Source organism: Sphaeramia orbicularis, chromosome 12, assembly GCF_902148855.1.
Source record: "Sphaeramia orbicularis chromosome 12, fSphaOr1.1, whole genome shotgun sequence".
NCBI classification, from domain to species: Eukaryota; Metazoa; Chordata; class Actinopteri; order Kurtiformes; family Apogonidae; genus Sphaeramia; species Sphaeramia orbicularis.
Window position 1 is genome coordinate 37124856 of NC_043968.1, and position 16896 is coordinate 37141751.

Sequence of the window (16896 nt, forward strand, 5' to 3'; positions counted from 1 at the left end):
GAGAACAGAGTCACAGAACAGAGTCAGATAGCTAATACTTTAGCCACCTTCTGATCAAAAAAGCCTGAGGATGGTTTCCTGTTCTTGTGGGTTTTGGAACTTGTTTAACCAGTAAAGGGGCCAAATCAAGGAAAATAATGCATGACTTCAGAGTGAGCTGAGAGCATGGAATCGGGTAGTGAATCATAAAAGTTGGCTTTTTTCTGTTATTTCTAGCTGTGAGTAAATACAAAATGTCTCTTTTAAAATGAGGATGTGAAAATTTTCCTTTTTAAAGTTTCTTTAGAATCTTGACCTCTTTAGTCTTGCTGGATCTGTACCTTCACAAATTCATTATTTTGTAACTATATGTACCCACTGAAATGTATCTTGAAGGCCCTTATAAAATAATTTTTTGGTTGCCCATGTACATACAAGTGCAGGTCATTCAGAGCCTATAAACCTTGAGCATATCAAGCCAGAACGCAACTTAAGATCCCTGGAAACTGTATTGACTTGATTAAAAAAAAAGGAGAGAAAAATGTGACCTCCAAATGTTTGCAAAGCTAACAAATATGCCAGGGTGAATTTTTGGCAAATGAGCAATGCACTCCACAAGTATTTGGACAGTGACACATTTCCTGTTGCTTAAAAAAGTTAAAACTTAAAGGTTTAAGGGTTTCGGGGTTTAGAACTGACAGTTCTTGTTAAAATGCATTTCACCTCCAGGGTTTGCTCGGTGAATGAGTGCAGTTCCTGTACTGTTTATTAATGTGATGAAAACACACAACATCAAGATCAGAGTTCAATGATTCTCATTACTCTTTCAGCTCCAGTCAGATGGATTACAAAGCCAAAGTTAAAAGCCTGTAAAATTGTTCACAAGAAAGCATCCCAAAGAAATTATTTAGTTTATAATATAAAAAGGAAGAGGAGCAGTAGATTGTCACATTTGAGAGGCTCAGCACAGCAACTGTTTTGCTCGATACTTGACATGTTACCATTTTTCTGTTTGATTGAATTGTGATCTCATTTACCATCATTATGATTGTAATTTCCATCAGCTGTAACCATAAAGTGTTTAACAGACATATTTGAAAAAGCGGAAGATGTGAAACTGTAGAGAAAAGACACGCAAGGGGATTTTTATGGGAAAAACCAGGTTATAGAGCTGCTGTGAACTACTTGTATTATTTGATACCAGTGTTTGAGTGTGCTTTGATGAGTTTTAATGAGCACTGTAGAGCACAGCATGCTGACGACAGCAATGTGTCAATGCTGCTGAAGATTGTAGGGCACTTAGGCAAGAAAGTCTGATAGGCTGCAAGGGGGGAGAAGGGCAGCAAACAGCGTCATGTGAGCTAAATTAGCTCAGCTTGTTGTTTACGCAATGGATGTATGCTGGAGCCACTGTGGGACAGCGGGGGGTGTGTATGTGTGTGGTGGGGGGGTGACACACACACACTCGGTGGTTGTGGAGACTGTCACAGTCTTTGTAGCCTCACAGTTCTGTATTGTAAATATACACAGCTCCAACAGAAGCCTGAGCATTTTCTGGGTGGTTTTTTTTTTTGATTCTGATTTCACCAGTTTCTGAATGAACCACTATCTATTTGTCATCAGACTGACTGCAGGATTTTAACATTTTTTTTCCTGATTTTTCAATTTTACTATCCTTTCCTGCAGTGCTTCCTGCTCTTTTGGATTTTAACTTAAAATTTGACTGAAGGATTTGTTACTGATGTTCTTGACAGTTGTTTTGATGTTAGGTCAGGTTGCTCAAAGTAGGTGGAAGTCATTCAGTGATTCACTGGTGATGCAACTACATGACCAAAGACACTGCCAGGCAAGTGATAAACATGGTCTGTCACTTTCAAGAATTTCATATATTGTAGTGTCACCTAGTTTATTGACATCTTAGACAAAAGCATCTCTGTTCTGGATGTTTTTTATCTGTTTTTTGCCTTTTGTCTGTATACTTTTTAATGCTCTTTTTAGATTGCTGTTTTGCATTTGTCTAGTTTGATAAATACTTTGAAGAAGTAGTCAGAATAAATGTAATCAGCAAATATTTGGATGATCATTTTAGTTATTTTGTTATTAAACAAACTTGTGAAGAATTCTGTAGTTTCTCTTTTAAGTCTCTGCTTGTACAAAAAGAAACATTTAAATGCATAAACTGAGGCTGAATGAATATGTAACTCATGGCTATGTTGTATACTGACATTTTAGGAGCAAAACCAATGATTGATTTTGACAGCAACTAGTAGTTTAGTCAATAATCAAATTTTTTCATATGTTTTAAGTGCGTGTCCTTGCAGTCTATTAGCAGTTGGCTGTGATGTTCTATATTTGTACAGAAGTTTGACAGAAGCCTGAAGCTATAGTTTCAATATGTCATTATGATTGTGTTTTAAAAGGGGAAGCACTGTCATTTGACTTTTTCAGTTCTAATATCAATCTAATACCAGTGTTAAAGTGATAAACTGAATGCAAACTGTGTAGAAGAGACTGGGATCCTTCTTTGGTGTGTAAAGCAATGTCAAGCTTGACCTAAACACTGCTTTCTACCTCTGTAAAACAAAATGTAACAAATAAGTACATCTGCATAAAATTACTAACTTATTTTTAAAATAATTAATAAGGCTTCATTATCTTGGCATAAAAGCTTTGTTGAATAGATTGTTGTTTTTGGTCTGTATTGGAGCAATATTAGATACTAGATGTAGATCTGTGCATCTGTAGCTATAAAATTAAATGGTGCTGTTAGTGTTTAATATACACAGACAAAACACACAATATCACATAATAACAAAATAGTCTATATGTGTTGGTCCAGGGGCATAAATGATAACCCCTAGGTATGATAAATTCGCCATATACAGGGTGGGGAAGCAAAATTTACAATGAACATTTAGTTGTTTTTTCTCAGCAGGCACTACGTCAATTGTTTTGAAACCAAACATATATTGATGTCATAATCATACCTAACACTGTTATCCATACCTTTTCAGAAACTTTTGCCCATATGAGTAATCAGGAAAGCAAATGTCAAAGAGTGTGTGATTTGCTGAATGCACTCGTCACACCAAAGGAGATTTCAAAAATAGTTGGAGTGTCCATAAAGACTGTTTATAATGTAAAGAAGAGAATGACTATGGGCAAAACTATTACGAGAAAGTCTGGAAGATACTATTAAAGAAGAATGGGAGAAGTTGTCACCCGAATATTTGAGGAACACTTGCGCAAGTTTCAGGAAGCGTGTGAAGGCAGTTATTGAGAAAGAAGGAGGACACATAGAATAAAAACATTTTCTATTATGTAAATTTTCTTGTGGCAAATAAATTGTCATGACTTTCAATAAACTAATTGGTCATACACTGTCTTTCAATCCCTGCCTCAAAATATTGTAAATTTTGCTTCCCCACCCTGTAGGAGGACAAAGACATTGTTCCACCATTTTTTTTTTTTTTTTTTAACCTTTCACAAATTTTTGTTTCATTTTTGGAAAACACTGTACTGTGGTAACACTACCTCTATTATGACTCAAATGAAACCGCGCAAGTTTAGACAACACATTTCTTTGGAAGTGCAATTCTGTTCACTGTCCTGCCCTACCTTGCAAAAAAACAACTTCTGCTAAATTGGGAGGAAATTTACTAGACATACACTTATCTGGAAAAAAAACAGCTGCTGCATCACATGTAGCACAGAAAACCAGTTTAGTGATGTGATTATTTAAATCATCCTCGAGTAGCTATGTTGATTATAAGATGATGCATGGTCTGTCTCTTTCATCCCTGGAGCCGGAGTGATTGATTGATTAAGTCTTGTGTTGGCTTCACAGTAATTAATCTGAGCAGCATATGTCAATGTCAGGAGAAAACAGCATTTTACAGAAGTTAGAGAAGTCCAGAGAAACTGGACAGATGAAAACACTGCATGGCCGACTGAAGTTAGTTTGATAGTCATCAGTTTGACACACCCTTTGGGTTTGGGTTTGTGTGGAGTTGAAGATGGTTTGAAGTGGGATCTGCTGGACTTGTGTCATTAATTACGAGCTGTGATCAGAGGAGGAGGTGGGAGGGATGCTCACCAACTTGAAGAAATTACAGGGTAAAACATTGACTTTCTACCTGTGATGCAGCTTTTTAAGAAGAAACTTCGATATAGGAAAATACTTTGTGATGTCATTTTAAGATACATTAGAAAAGGATTGGTGAATTTTTGCATTTACAATAATTAGCTTCACTGAGTACAGCAGAACAGTTTAAATTCCTCTTGTATAACTCATAAATGTATGTTTTATTATCAGCATGTTTCCTCTTTCACTTTATATCATAAGTTAGAGTGACATCGTTCTGCATTTTTTCCCTTTGTCCTTTTGCTTTAAAGAATATTGCAGCACTAATTTGTTGCTTTGTTGTCTTGCTTGTGTTATTCCAGTTTTTCTACTTTGTCTGACTCTGATTGGTTATCTGGTGGAGTTTTGCAGTGGCATGCAAATCCACGCTGCCTGCTGACAATATGCATAACCAGATATTCACAGGCTGAAAAAGGCAGAGGGTGGCCAGAAAATTAAACAAAAAAGCGTCTTTTTATTTGAATTTAATAATGCAGTTAGTTCAAAGACTGAAAGCTGTAAAATCTTTGTTTTATCTTACTCATTTCTCAGTTTTCCAGACCACTTTCTGCTGGAAGGATTTGGCTCTACACTTCCACAGACGTCAATGCTAGAATTTCCTTATCTCTAGTTCTTGTGAATTTAAGGTTTACAGGGGGCTGTCTTTTCTTTTTGTCCTATCTCATCATTCTAGTGATCAATTTTCATACTAAACGCCCACTTCCTCTTCTATTCTAAATATACTGGAAATCTAACTTCGTTCATTTCCTGTTGTTCAGGTTTTTCCATGGAAACACTTATCAAATCATAGCTGTTTATTTGAGCCAATATCAACACTTTTATGAGCTGCATTTTCTTTCAGTTACTGATATGTTACCACAAGTGTAGACAGACTGTTTTTCTGAAAATTGTCTAGATTTTATTTGGACATTATTTACTAGATCAGCACATGACATATTTTTATTTTCTCTGCAACAGGGCTATTTAGGAAAGTAAGAGATGCAGTGAAGGAGAATTGACGCACCACAAGTCAAAGGGTATTGCTCGCAAGGAACTGGAAGTGCAGGATGCAGTCTCGCACGCAGGAGCAGCCATTGGTCCTGACTGCAATAAAGTCACACACTCCAACCAATGGGAAAGAAGAGGAGGTCAACACAGGTACATGCATACATGTTTTTGTAGCCAGGCCGGTTCCTGCAGACTTCCTGTTCCAGATTAGTATGTGAGATGTTTTAGATGAACATGCACGATACACTTCTAATGTTGATAATAAACAAATTTTGGATGAATCAAAGGAAACTGCATCTATTTCTAGTATTGCATTTTTTTCATTTGGATGCACACATCCATATCTATATTTAAATACAGATATTTTATGTTTTTTTATATAATAAGTAAGGAAACATGACAATCCATATTTTTAGATGTTTTGTGCAACTTTAATGTGAACAGCATCAGCAATATAAAGCACACCTGGCTGAAACATGGAGTTAGATTATTTAAAGAATGTTATTAACAAAAAAAAAAAACAGGCTTTTAGGTTCATTGAATTCATGACTTACTGTAGGTAACTTCTTTAGGTATGATGGGTTATTGAAAAGTTAAGATTCATCATTTATTTTGATCATGTGAAAGTGGAGAAAAGGGGAAAAAAAGACCAAAAGAAAGAAAAAGAAATAGCCCACAAAAGGAACACAGTAAATGTATAATATTTACAAATGAAAATAGAATAAAAATCAGCTTTATTTACCAATTACATAAACGCATACAATTTTTTTTTCTTTGCCAGCAGTGTTCTCTGGTATAGATAAGAAAAAACAGAAGAAAAGTAAAATAAGAATAACTCTGTATGCATAACAAGAGAGATATCTAATTATATGCATTCCCACATATACATGTAGAAAGGTATAAATCTGTACATATACATGTACATATATCAGCCCAAAAAGGAATGGGAAGAAATAAAACTTGTTTATCCCCTCCCCCATTCCACTGTTATATATTCGTGTGTGTGTGTGTGTGTGTGTGTGTGTATATATATATATATATATATATATATATATATATATATATATATATATATATATATATATATATATATATATATATATATATATATATTCAGCTGCTTCCAATCAAGTATAACATATATGGTATATTATAATATATTTCTAGTCAATTTATCAATATTACCTACATCTTACTCGTTTTTAGTTTTAATATTGATCCAACATGTAGCTACTATCATTTATATTACATTATTATTACTGTCATTAGTATTACCATAATTTATATTCATATTTTAGTTTTTATTACTGTCCTTATTGTCACCATCACCACATCTAAATGTGTACAAATATGGTGAGTTTGGCTATTTTCCAGCTGGTTTTAGGCATCAGTCATATACAAATTGAATTATAGATGAATATTTGCAGTTGTAGTTGACTAAATGGCTGACCCATGTTTCTGAATTTTTTTTACTGTGTTTCTTTTCTTTTTTTCTGATTTCCGTTAGTAATGAATACTGTATGTGTTGAGTTTGAGTTCCCATTATGCAACAATACACTTCCAAAGAAGAAATATGGTGTTGCCACAGAGTCTGCTATCATAATCCAGTTTTTCTTTCCCATCTTTCCTCTACACTTTGGCATATTTACACCAGTACAGACAATGATCATCTGAGAAAAATTAAAAAAATTACAGCAAAGAAATGTTGATTCTAAATGGGTTTGTTATAAATATTGATTCCAGCTGTGTGCATACATTGTTTTTTTTAGTTACGGAGTGACTGAGTTATGAAAGGTGATTCTTGTCTTTTTTTAATGTATATGTGTCACTTGTATGCTAAAGGTTAAGCTCTTGGCGTTCACAAAGTGTGTGAATGCATAAGAGGAAGTCGATCCTTCAGTTTATTCAGAACAGACTCCAACAAACCATCAGCTAGTTACTGCCCTCTCTCATTACGCAGAGCAAGTTTAATCCTACACCTTTCCTGCAGAAACGACTCCAGAGATGCAGCAGAGAAAAAAAAAATCAGATCTCAGATGTATCAGTTGCTAACAGGAAAACTGAGTAATTATCAACTACAGGAGAAGAATTAATCACTGTGTGGCATTAAAACAACTTCCAACACTTGCATGAAGTCACACTCTGGATGATTTCCTGTGAATTTAGTTTTGGCACAATTACCTACATTTGCCTAGCAACAAAACTGTGTAGCTGCTATTATACGGTGTTGTATGAATGATATGCATTTATCCTAAAGCACAGGTGAAGTGCTTTGTTAGAGAGGATTGACAACAGACTATGTTCATTCAGATGTAGATTCCATGGAGGACGAGCCAGGGTTTAACTGGGAGGAGTACCTGGAGGAGACGGGGGCTACCGCAGCCCCTCACACCACCTTCAAACATGTAAGTGACTGCATATGATCTTCACCTCACACCGTAATCCCATCCCGTGCTGATCCTTTAAATACAGCTTCATAGATAAGTACCATATGCAGAAATCCATTAACAGCATATTGGAAAGAGTCAGGCTTTGGCAGTGCTGAGCTAATGCTGTTAAACAGGCTCTCATTAGCTTTGTTCTCTCATGACGCACAAGTTGTTAGACAACCTTTTCTGGTTTTAAAAACACAATTGTGTGTCATTACTGACGTACAAAAGAAAACAATATATGACAGGCAGCATGCTGACATGATCAATTTCCATTTTTTTCACAGGCTCTTAATGGTTAATGTCAGCACGATGTGAATAATCTGTTTTTCTGAGGCAATTTTAAAATATTTTTTGGGTTTCTTACTCAGGTTCCTTTTGTTCAGATTTCAGGAATATAGCATGGTTTTAGAGTAAAAATTATTGTCACAAAATATCATTTTGTGATTTTTAGTATCTTTCACAGTACGTGTTTATGTGATAATAAATGTCTGATACACTACCACAAGTAAAGGTGCTATTACTTACTGTTTTACTCCTGAAAAATACAACCCTTTAAAAAAATGTCAAAATCGATAAACACTAGTACCGTACGAATATAAAAACTGGTAATGGAGTCTTCAGCAAACAGGAGAAAATACTGATTTTGTTTGGGACTATTCTCAGCAGTGGATTAATCCACATTTGTTGTTGCAGTGAGAATCTGTGGCAGTAGGATGGTGTGTGTGATCCTAAGTTAAATTAACCAGTGTGCCTTAATGTAGATGAAGGAACATGTCACCCACAACAACAGTAGGGATCCCTGTTATGTTTTTAACAGTTTTTGGGTAACAATGCAGGAAAAACATACTGGATGTCACTGTTAAGCACCATGCACAGTACTCATTATTAGGATTGATTTTTATAAAACATCGCCGTGTGTGTGTGTGTGTGTGTGTGTGTGTGTGTGTGTGTGTAAAATGCATCACCACCGTATATTGTTGTCTTGAAAGCTGATGAGACAAAAGCAGAAAAGTTTTTAAAATGAACAGGTTTTAGACCCAAACACACTAAAGTCTGTATTATGAAGTGGTGAGTATGAGTTAACTGACTGTTGTACAGCGTGATCGATTGTCTTTAAAAATGACTCATTAAATAAGACGAAGCTCACATTCTTTAGAAAACTGGATGTTGATATGAAAAGGCTTGAAATTAAGTAATATCTACATGACCAGGTTTGACCAAAAGTGGATAGGAGGTGCAGGGGGGGTTGTTTTTGGCAAGGACTTTGCAGCCAGCTGTGCTTCGCTCTGATTCACTGGGATGAAACTCCTATCTGGTAGTGTAGTGAGTTGAAGCGCAGCATGCAGTTATTTCAGACAGACAGACGTAGTGCAGGTCAGCTGAGAGGTCAGCTGAGCTGTATGTTGCCATCACTAACTGGGTGATGTCAGACTCACCTGCTTAGTCTCTGCTGCCTCTACTAAGGATTATCTCTGACCAAATACAATACATTACATTTATTTTGGCTTCTAATATCCTGTTGTGCTCAGATTTTATTAAGGACATTGTTTTTGCACATTGCACAACACATTGGGTAGCAGAATCAGGGTTTTTTCCCAAAAATACCCCTACTACTGACCTCTAGTAGTACTACTAACCTCCTTTGTGTGTATTTGTGTTTGTATTTGTGTGAATGTTATGTGTATGTTGGCAGAATTTAGAGTTTATGTTTATTTTTGCAAAGTTCTATATAATCTGACATGAGCATATAGAGATGCTCCTGCTCTATGACCAGACCAGGATGAAAAGAAAAGATAAATGCAGCTCAATTGTCTTTCAGACATGTAAGTGAACAGGTGAGCTTCAGTGTCAGGTTGGACAAAGATGATGCTCAGAGGTATCGTGTTTGGCTTCTTTGAAGTGTGAGGATGGAGTTGGACTGAAAACTCCCAAATGGATTAAAACAGTGGAGCTGTTTTGGTGGGGGTGTTATTCTTCAGATACCTGTGAGATGAAGACATCTGTCTACTCTGTATGAAGACTGTTTTACTTAAAGACAGGATTTAACAGCTGTGGAACATTATTGCAGTGATGATTATTTTGTTAACCGATTATATAATGTTTGAAGTTAAACATAAATAACAATGTGCACATTCATCTACTAGGAATGTGCATTGTGACAAAAGTTGAACTACACTTGCCATATTTTTTTTCATGGACAACCCCTGTGTCTTTTTTTAGGGGAATCAGTTGTGCCTTATACATACAACTATTCAGATATAGTCTGCTGGTACTTTTCTGACAAAAACTGCTGAAATTTTGCAGGTTGTAGCATCCCAGATATAAATATTTAATCCTTTTTCTTTCTTAAAGCTAATCATAAATTGAAGCAGATCAAAGCACTGGCGTGTTCTAATCTATAAATATTTCTTAGACGTGCTTTCATCGTACCTTCTAAATTACATCTTTTGACTGTTCCACGAGTCTGTAGTTGAATTGTGCTGATCTTTCTGCTTGGAATCAATGACAAAATGACCAGAAACAATGAGCTGGTCTCATTGGACTCTCTTTAATGACAGAAACATGATGCTGTAGATGTTTTGCCTGATTTGTTGACATATTTTAACAGCTTCTTTACATTTGGACTTTTTATCATGTTGCATATTTAACATGATCTTTATGTAAATGTGTTGGATACGCGCTGCCTGTCTCAGCAAGGGAGCTCTTGTTAAAGAGTTTTTTCAATCCCGATGAGTCTTTTCTGGTTAATAAAGGTTAAATAAATAAAATAAATACATTTTATAAGGTTAGGTTTCTGGTCAATTTAAATGAGCTAATTTAAAACACTGCCTTGAGCTGTGGAAAATGTCAATAAGTGTTCTCCTATTCAGTATTTTATTAAAGTAAAATATTATAAGAAATTAAAATCAATGCTTTCAGCAGATTAATCAGTAATTATTAAAGTAATTATTAGTTGCAGCTCTCGTTGTTTAACCTTGTATGTGAGTTAATTCAGCATCAAACAGGTGTTTTTTTTTAATAATAAAAGAAGTTTATATTTTTTTCAGCACATACTTGGTGTGATTTGCCAAATAACCTTAGCCTATTACCAAACAGTTCCAAAATGTTGCCTGTATTTCCCTGTTACATCACAGGAAAGAGGCAGATGGGTGAGTGCCGTTGATCCAGGATGCAGATCTTTATCCACCTCAGCTGACTGTGTGTTTGACCGGTAGAGCAGCTGTCGGTCCTGATGAGGCTCTGAGTCCTCAACTTCAGGCAGGACGGTTCTACCGCTAGTTTAAGATTCACAGAAGTGTGTCAGTGTTTCAGTGTCTTACATCACTCTGAGCGATGATTGTAATAACATTAGAATATGTGGGTTTTATGAGCACCCTGATGTTGGACAAACTGACTGCGTAGTGATTTGAGCGGCTGAGGTCTCTTGGGAAGCTAAATTGCCTTGTTGGTAAGTGGATTGAGTCAGTGGAAACAGACCATGAATTCCCCAGAAAAATGTGATTCAGTAAAGTGCAGCCCTCATCTCGCTCTCTCTCTGTCTCTCTCTCTCTGTCTCTCTCTCTCTCTCTCTCTCTCTCTTTCTCTCTCTCTCTCTCTCTGCCTGGACAAATTGAAACAGTGATTTCTCTTGGGCCCACACACGAGCACACACTTGCACAGACACACACATGCAGGCAGTGTTTGCTGCTGAGCCTGACTATAGCTCTGCCTGTTACATAAGCCAGGCAAAGTGATACAGCACGTTTGCATTGTTGTAGCAGGAAGTCACAGGGCCATTTGTATTGTGTTTATTTCTAAGATGTTGGCTTTTTCCATTGACTTCTGAGTGTGTGTGTGTGTGTGTGTGTGTGTGTTTTGTGTGAGCCTTGAATGTGAACATCCTGTTGGGCTTGTAGTGCTCTCAAGAACTGTATGGCAGCCTGTGGCTATGGTGGAAAACATCATAGTCTACTGCATTCACTGTCTTACAGATTAATTATTTTTTCTGCACAAGGACAAGTCTAAGTGCTGTTTGTTTCAGGCAGTTTTGAAAAGGCTTCATTAATTCTGCTCAGTTATTAAGCAGATCTCACCTGTACCTGCTGAAATATAAATACTGAGAGATCCATGTAAAACTGAACGTCCTATGGGGTTTTCTTCTAGTCTGCAATTAAATGCTTTTCCGAATGGACTAATCCCTTAATTAATAGGTAAATTTACTCAAGCAATTTTATGTCTTCTGGTTACTTGTTTCACCTGACAAACAATTCGAAACTAAAACACACCAATTTGCAAAAATAGAAAAAATAAAAGAACACTAAACCATTGTAGACTCTGAAACTGACAGATGTTTGGCATTTGTAATTGACTCAGTGCAATTAATTGTTGTTTGTTGATCATAATCATCATTAATTGTGGTAATGTGTGTCTTAATTTAGTAAAAAAAAAAAATAACACCAATTCTGCTCTCTAGTGTAAATAGACCAAAGATACAGGAAAAACAGAAAAAAATAGTCATTCCTGAATTATGATTTTTCAGCCATGATTCATTATGTTGATAGAGTACAAATATAAGTCACTTTTTACATTTACATGAAACAGAACAACCAAAAATGTGAAAAGAAAGTCCTGTTTTGAAGTTGAGACCATTGTTTCTGTTGTTCATTGTAGATCTGATCCTGAGGTTAAAAGTAGTAGTGGACAATGTGCGTAACAGAAGGAACAGACGATCAGACAGGTTGTAAAGAAAAGCAGTTTACCAATTTACTTATTATTATTCAGACTGCCTGTAAACAACCAGTCATTTTTATAGACCAATATCATAGCTCAGTTTTTTGTAGTCACTATGTCCTTTACCCATGATGTGGAAACAATTTGGAGTATAGAATTATATTTGTGCCAGTTTCTTGAGCAAGCAATGATAGATTCTGAGCACACAATTAGAGATTTTGAGCACATAAAAATATATTTTGCAAGCACATCAATTATATTTCAAAAAGAAATTACGCTTGAGCAAACAAAAATCGATATTGTGCTCCATAAATGCGTTTGCATGTTAGTTTTACTCATAATGTTCTCTGACAAATTCTTTCCATGGCGCGCAAACAGACCGCTGCGCTTGCTCACTTTCCCCTTCCCTCTCTCGCTCAACCTCCCTCTCCCTGCGCGTTCAGGTTGTCGTGTCCGCACGCTCAACTTGACACACATGTTACAATTGTGCCACAAAACCAACCAATCAGAGAGCTCGCGGAAGTACACTCTGATTGGCTGTTCGCTCTCCAATTAGCTCGCTAGTTATATTTACCCGAGACAATAATCATAATAATAATAAATACTGACCGAAGTTTGTGTAGAATCAATTCCTCCTCTTCCGATCCGTGTCTGTCTCATCGAGCGCTTTTTTTTCGGGTAAATGTAACTAGCGAGCTAATTGGAGAGCGAACAGCCAATCAGAGTGTATTTCCGCAAGCTCTCTGATTGGTTGGTTTTGTGGCACAATTGTAACGTGTGTGTCAAGTTGAGCGTGCGGACACGACAACCTGAGTGCGCAGGGAGAGGGAGGCTGAGCGAGAGAGGGAAGGGGAAAGTGAGCGAGCGCAGCGGTCTGTTTGTGCGCCATGGAAAGAATTTGTCAGAGAACATTATGAGTAAAACTAACATGCAAACACATTTATGGAGCACAATATCGATTTTTGTTTGCTCAAGCATAATTTCTTTTTGAAACATAATTGATGTGCTTGCAAAATATATTTTTATGTGCTCAAAATCTCTAATTGTGTGCTCAGAATCTATCATTGCTCGCTCAAGAAACTGGCACAAATATAATTCCATATTGGAGATGCTCTTTTTCAGTTTCATTTCCAAAAAAATGATTTAAATAACCACATGCCACTGTGAAACCACCACAAAAGGATCAATATGTAAAAAGTCCTGTTCCTGTTCCTGTGTCTCCAGGTGGAGATCAGCCTACAGAGCAGCTTCCAGCCCGGTATGAAGCTGGAGGTGGCCAATAAAAGCAGCCCCGACACATACTGGGTGGCCACCATCATCACCACATGTGGCCAGCTGCTGCTGCTGCGCTTCAGCGGCTACGGCGAGGACCGCAAGGCCGACTTCTGGTGTGATGTCATGACGGCCGAGCTGCACCCGGTGGGCTGGTGTGCACAGAACAACAAGACCCTCATGCCTCCTGAAGGTAGGCATTAATGCACATAAAATACACACCTGGCCCCACGCACACACACACACACACACACACACACACACACACACACACACACACACACACACACACACACACACACACACTGAGCCTCAATCTGTATCAGTGGAGTCAGAGGTCAGACAATGATATCCAGTAGATATATCCAATTTAATGTATAGTCCAAATGAAATGGAAGTAATGGTATCTCTATGTTTTGTCCTGTAATGTGTTTGTGTATGAAATGGAGTCGGGTTTTGATTAAGATCTAATTTAAAGCCTCAGAACAGTGGATAAATACATTGTTAGGACTGTCCATTAGATCAGAAGGCAAAGGTCAATAAATTACACATCAGACACTTTATTTGTAATAGTGTTCAGATGAGATTTGTGGTGGTGATATCTAGAGCTGTCTATCAACATGGACAGAGCGTTTTAATAGAAAGGGAGGGGTTTTCTCAGTCGTCCCTAATCCTTTCCTATTACCAAACCTTCAGTTATGTAACTGACCCTGAGTTCAAGAAAAGGCAGCAAGCGTTTCGTAGGACGACTTAGTGTGTAAGAAGAGATGGACGAACAATTAAGTCATATAATTGGATGATTAACAGAGACATGATTGGAGGTACTTTCAATTGACTGTGACTCTAAAGTAAAAAAATGATGATTATAATGAGAAAAATCTATTTAAAGCAGCTACTGTCGTTCTTTACACAAATGTTTGTTCGTTAGAGATTTAACTTTTATTCTTTTGTGCTGAACTAAAACTCTATCATTTACATTTTATCCCAGAAGAATAATGATGGTGACCCATAGGTAATGAAAATAGTAATGGTAATGGAAGTTTCTTTGTCAATCTCTCATTGTCTTTGTAGCTATTTGTCTTAAAAAGCATAAGAACAGTGTAAGAAACAGGTTCAAACACCCTAATACATTTTTTAAAACATTTTGCCTCACAAACCACGTAGTAGTTTTTCCCACCCATTATTTGTTTTTATTACTTTGGATACATAATCTGCACCTCAGCTGCATGTCTTCCTATTTTCACTTCAGTTTCTGTAAACAGGTGATTTTTTTTAGCTGCTGCAACATGAACTAATTCATTGTAAAGAAGTTACTGTCATGTATTAATATCATATATCAAATCTGGTTAAAGTTTAATGAATTTACAGAGATGTGGTATTTTTAGGCTAAAAAATGAAATTATTTTTACAGTTGCCAGCAATTAGTTATAGTAATTTTCAGCAGGTATTTAATTGGTGATTATTTTCATAAGGATTTTGTCATTTTTAAGGAAATGTACTGGATAGTTTCAGGTTTTCTTGGTCCACACATTGATTAAAATCTTAAATTTTTCCCCATAGCTGTAAAACACAGCCATGTTCTAACTGTATAACTGTAAGGGATAACACCATGTCCAAGGTATTTTCAAAAACTATTGACACTTCACCACACATTGGTATTTTTGGTCTTCCGGAAGAGTATACCCAGTACTGTACTAAAGAATTGGAAGTAATAGCTTTTACTTCCCTGATTGCTGAACGCCACCTCCTTCTTAATTGGAAATCCCCAACAGCCCCTTCCAGCACACAATGGATTAGCGAGGTCATGTCTTTTTTAAAAGTAGAGAAAGTTAGATATTCATAACGGGGAAACTTGAACGAATTCTACAATAAATGGCAACTGTTTATGGATTTTTTGAGACGATGTAATTCCCTTCCATTTTTTTTTTTTTTCTATTTTATTTTATTTTATTTTATTTATTTATTTTTTATGTTTATGTCACCAGTTTAATTGTTTTATACGGACTATGTCTTAGTATTCTTTTCATTGTATTGTTTGTCAGGTTTCATTGTTATTTCTTCCTAAAAAAAAATATGCACATCTAAACGTAATGGTGTTTACAAACATGGTTAATGTTGACATCAGTGTGCCCTGGTGTTTGTATGTACCTTTAATTCTCTTGTATACACTTCAATAAAAATATGAAACAAACAAAAAAAAAACTGTAGGGGATAATTCACAGCTTTAGATTAATTTCTGGAGAGTTAACCTTAACCATAACATGCCTAGACGTACCTTTAATATCAAAACAAGATTTAGCTGCCAAATTTAATGATTTATGTAAAGGTGAAAACAGCTTGACACATGAGCTATTTTAAACTCTTCAAAGAATGCTTTACACAAACTTAGTAGAAAGACTGGTTTTCCTCAGAGTGCTTTGATTGTTCAACAGCTCAACTGCCGTGTATCTAACTGACACATCACACCCTTGACATCACATGCAGCCCTCCACTGTGTCAAATGCAACACAGCTCACCTTTTTAGTATCTAAGTGTGTCTTGTTTTCTATCTGCACCTGACTTTGCCCAAATAAAACACCATTTTTAATTTCTCCAGCAGCTATTCATCCGCTTTCTCTGTCACTATATCAAAACTTCACCAATGCTTTTATAGCAAAGACATTTCTACCTGGTGCAGACCCTTTTGCCCTCAGACAGATGACTCCCCCCCCACCCTACCCCCGTTCTTCTACAGACCATTTATTTTTCTCGAAACATCCCCTCTGATGGATAGCGTGTGCCTCGGTTGTTGTGGAGACGACCTGGATATGTTTCCACCTGACTAGGGTGTCCTTGCTCTTACACCAGCTCTGTATATCCTCTTCACTCATTGCTAGTCTTTTCATCAACTCCCTCTTTTTTTCTTTCACTGTGATTATGTTTTATATGAACAGATAGATGACACCCTCAGTTTCAGACTTCAAAACTTAAAAATATATTACTATTGTTTCTACTTAAAAAGAGGCATCTCAAAAATCTAACAATATAATTTTCTAATTTCTATTTCTAATCTCAACTAAGTGTTTATTGTCTTTATTCTGACAAATATATGACATTTGATGGAAATCTGTCCGTGGTGTGAAAGCCCTCAACTCTCCAAGTCAGTCAGGTCCTGGTAGAAAATGATGTTGCACACTGATTTCCTGGAAAAACAACACACCATTCACCGTAATCCAGGCAGTAATTGCTGTTCCTCCAAAATATATTCAGCAAATTAATAATGTATGTAAATGCATTATGTAGAAGGACGGTTTGGTTGGAAGACCATGATTCTCAAACAGTTGAGTTTTTAGATGCAAATGTGTTTAACAGAAATAAAGTACTGGCGGTTTT

General features: G+C 36.5%; 1 protein-coding gene across 4 annotated transcripts in view; it reads left to right on the forward strand.

Annotated features, from left to right (window-relative positions):
• The window catches only part of sfmbt2 (Scm like with four mbt domains 2), a 53130-nt gene that overhangs the window by 2689 nt on the left and 33545 nt on the right, over positions 1-16896 (forward strand). For 2 of the 4 annotated variants that reach the window (XM_030150082.1, XM_030150084.1), the window contains exons 2-4: positions 5081-5260; positions 7421-7515; positions 13477-13717. In XM_030150082.1, the coding sequence (XP_030005942.1) occupies positions 5170-5260; positions 7421-7515; positions 13477-13717 (427 nt within the window). In that variant the 5' untranslated portion in view covers positions 5081-5169. Of the gene's footprint in view, positions 1-5080; positions 5261-7420; positions 7516-10788; positions 10991-13476; positions 13718-16896 lie in introns of those variants that run through there. The other 2 variants (XM_030150083.1, XM_030150085.1) reach the window with 2 other exon arrangements.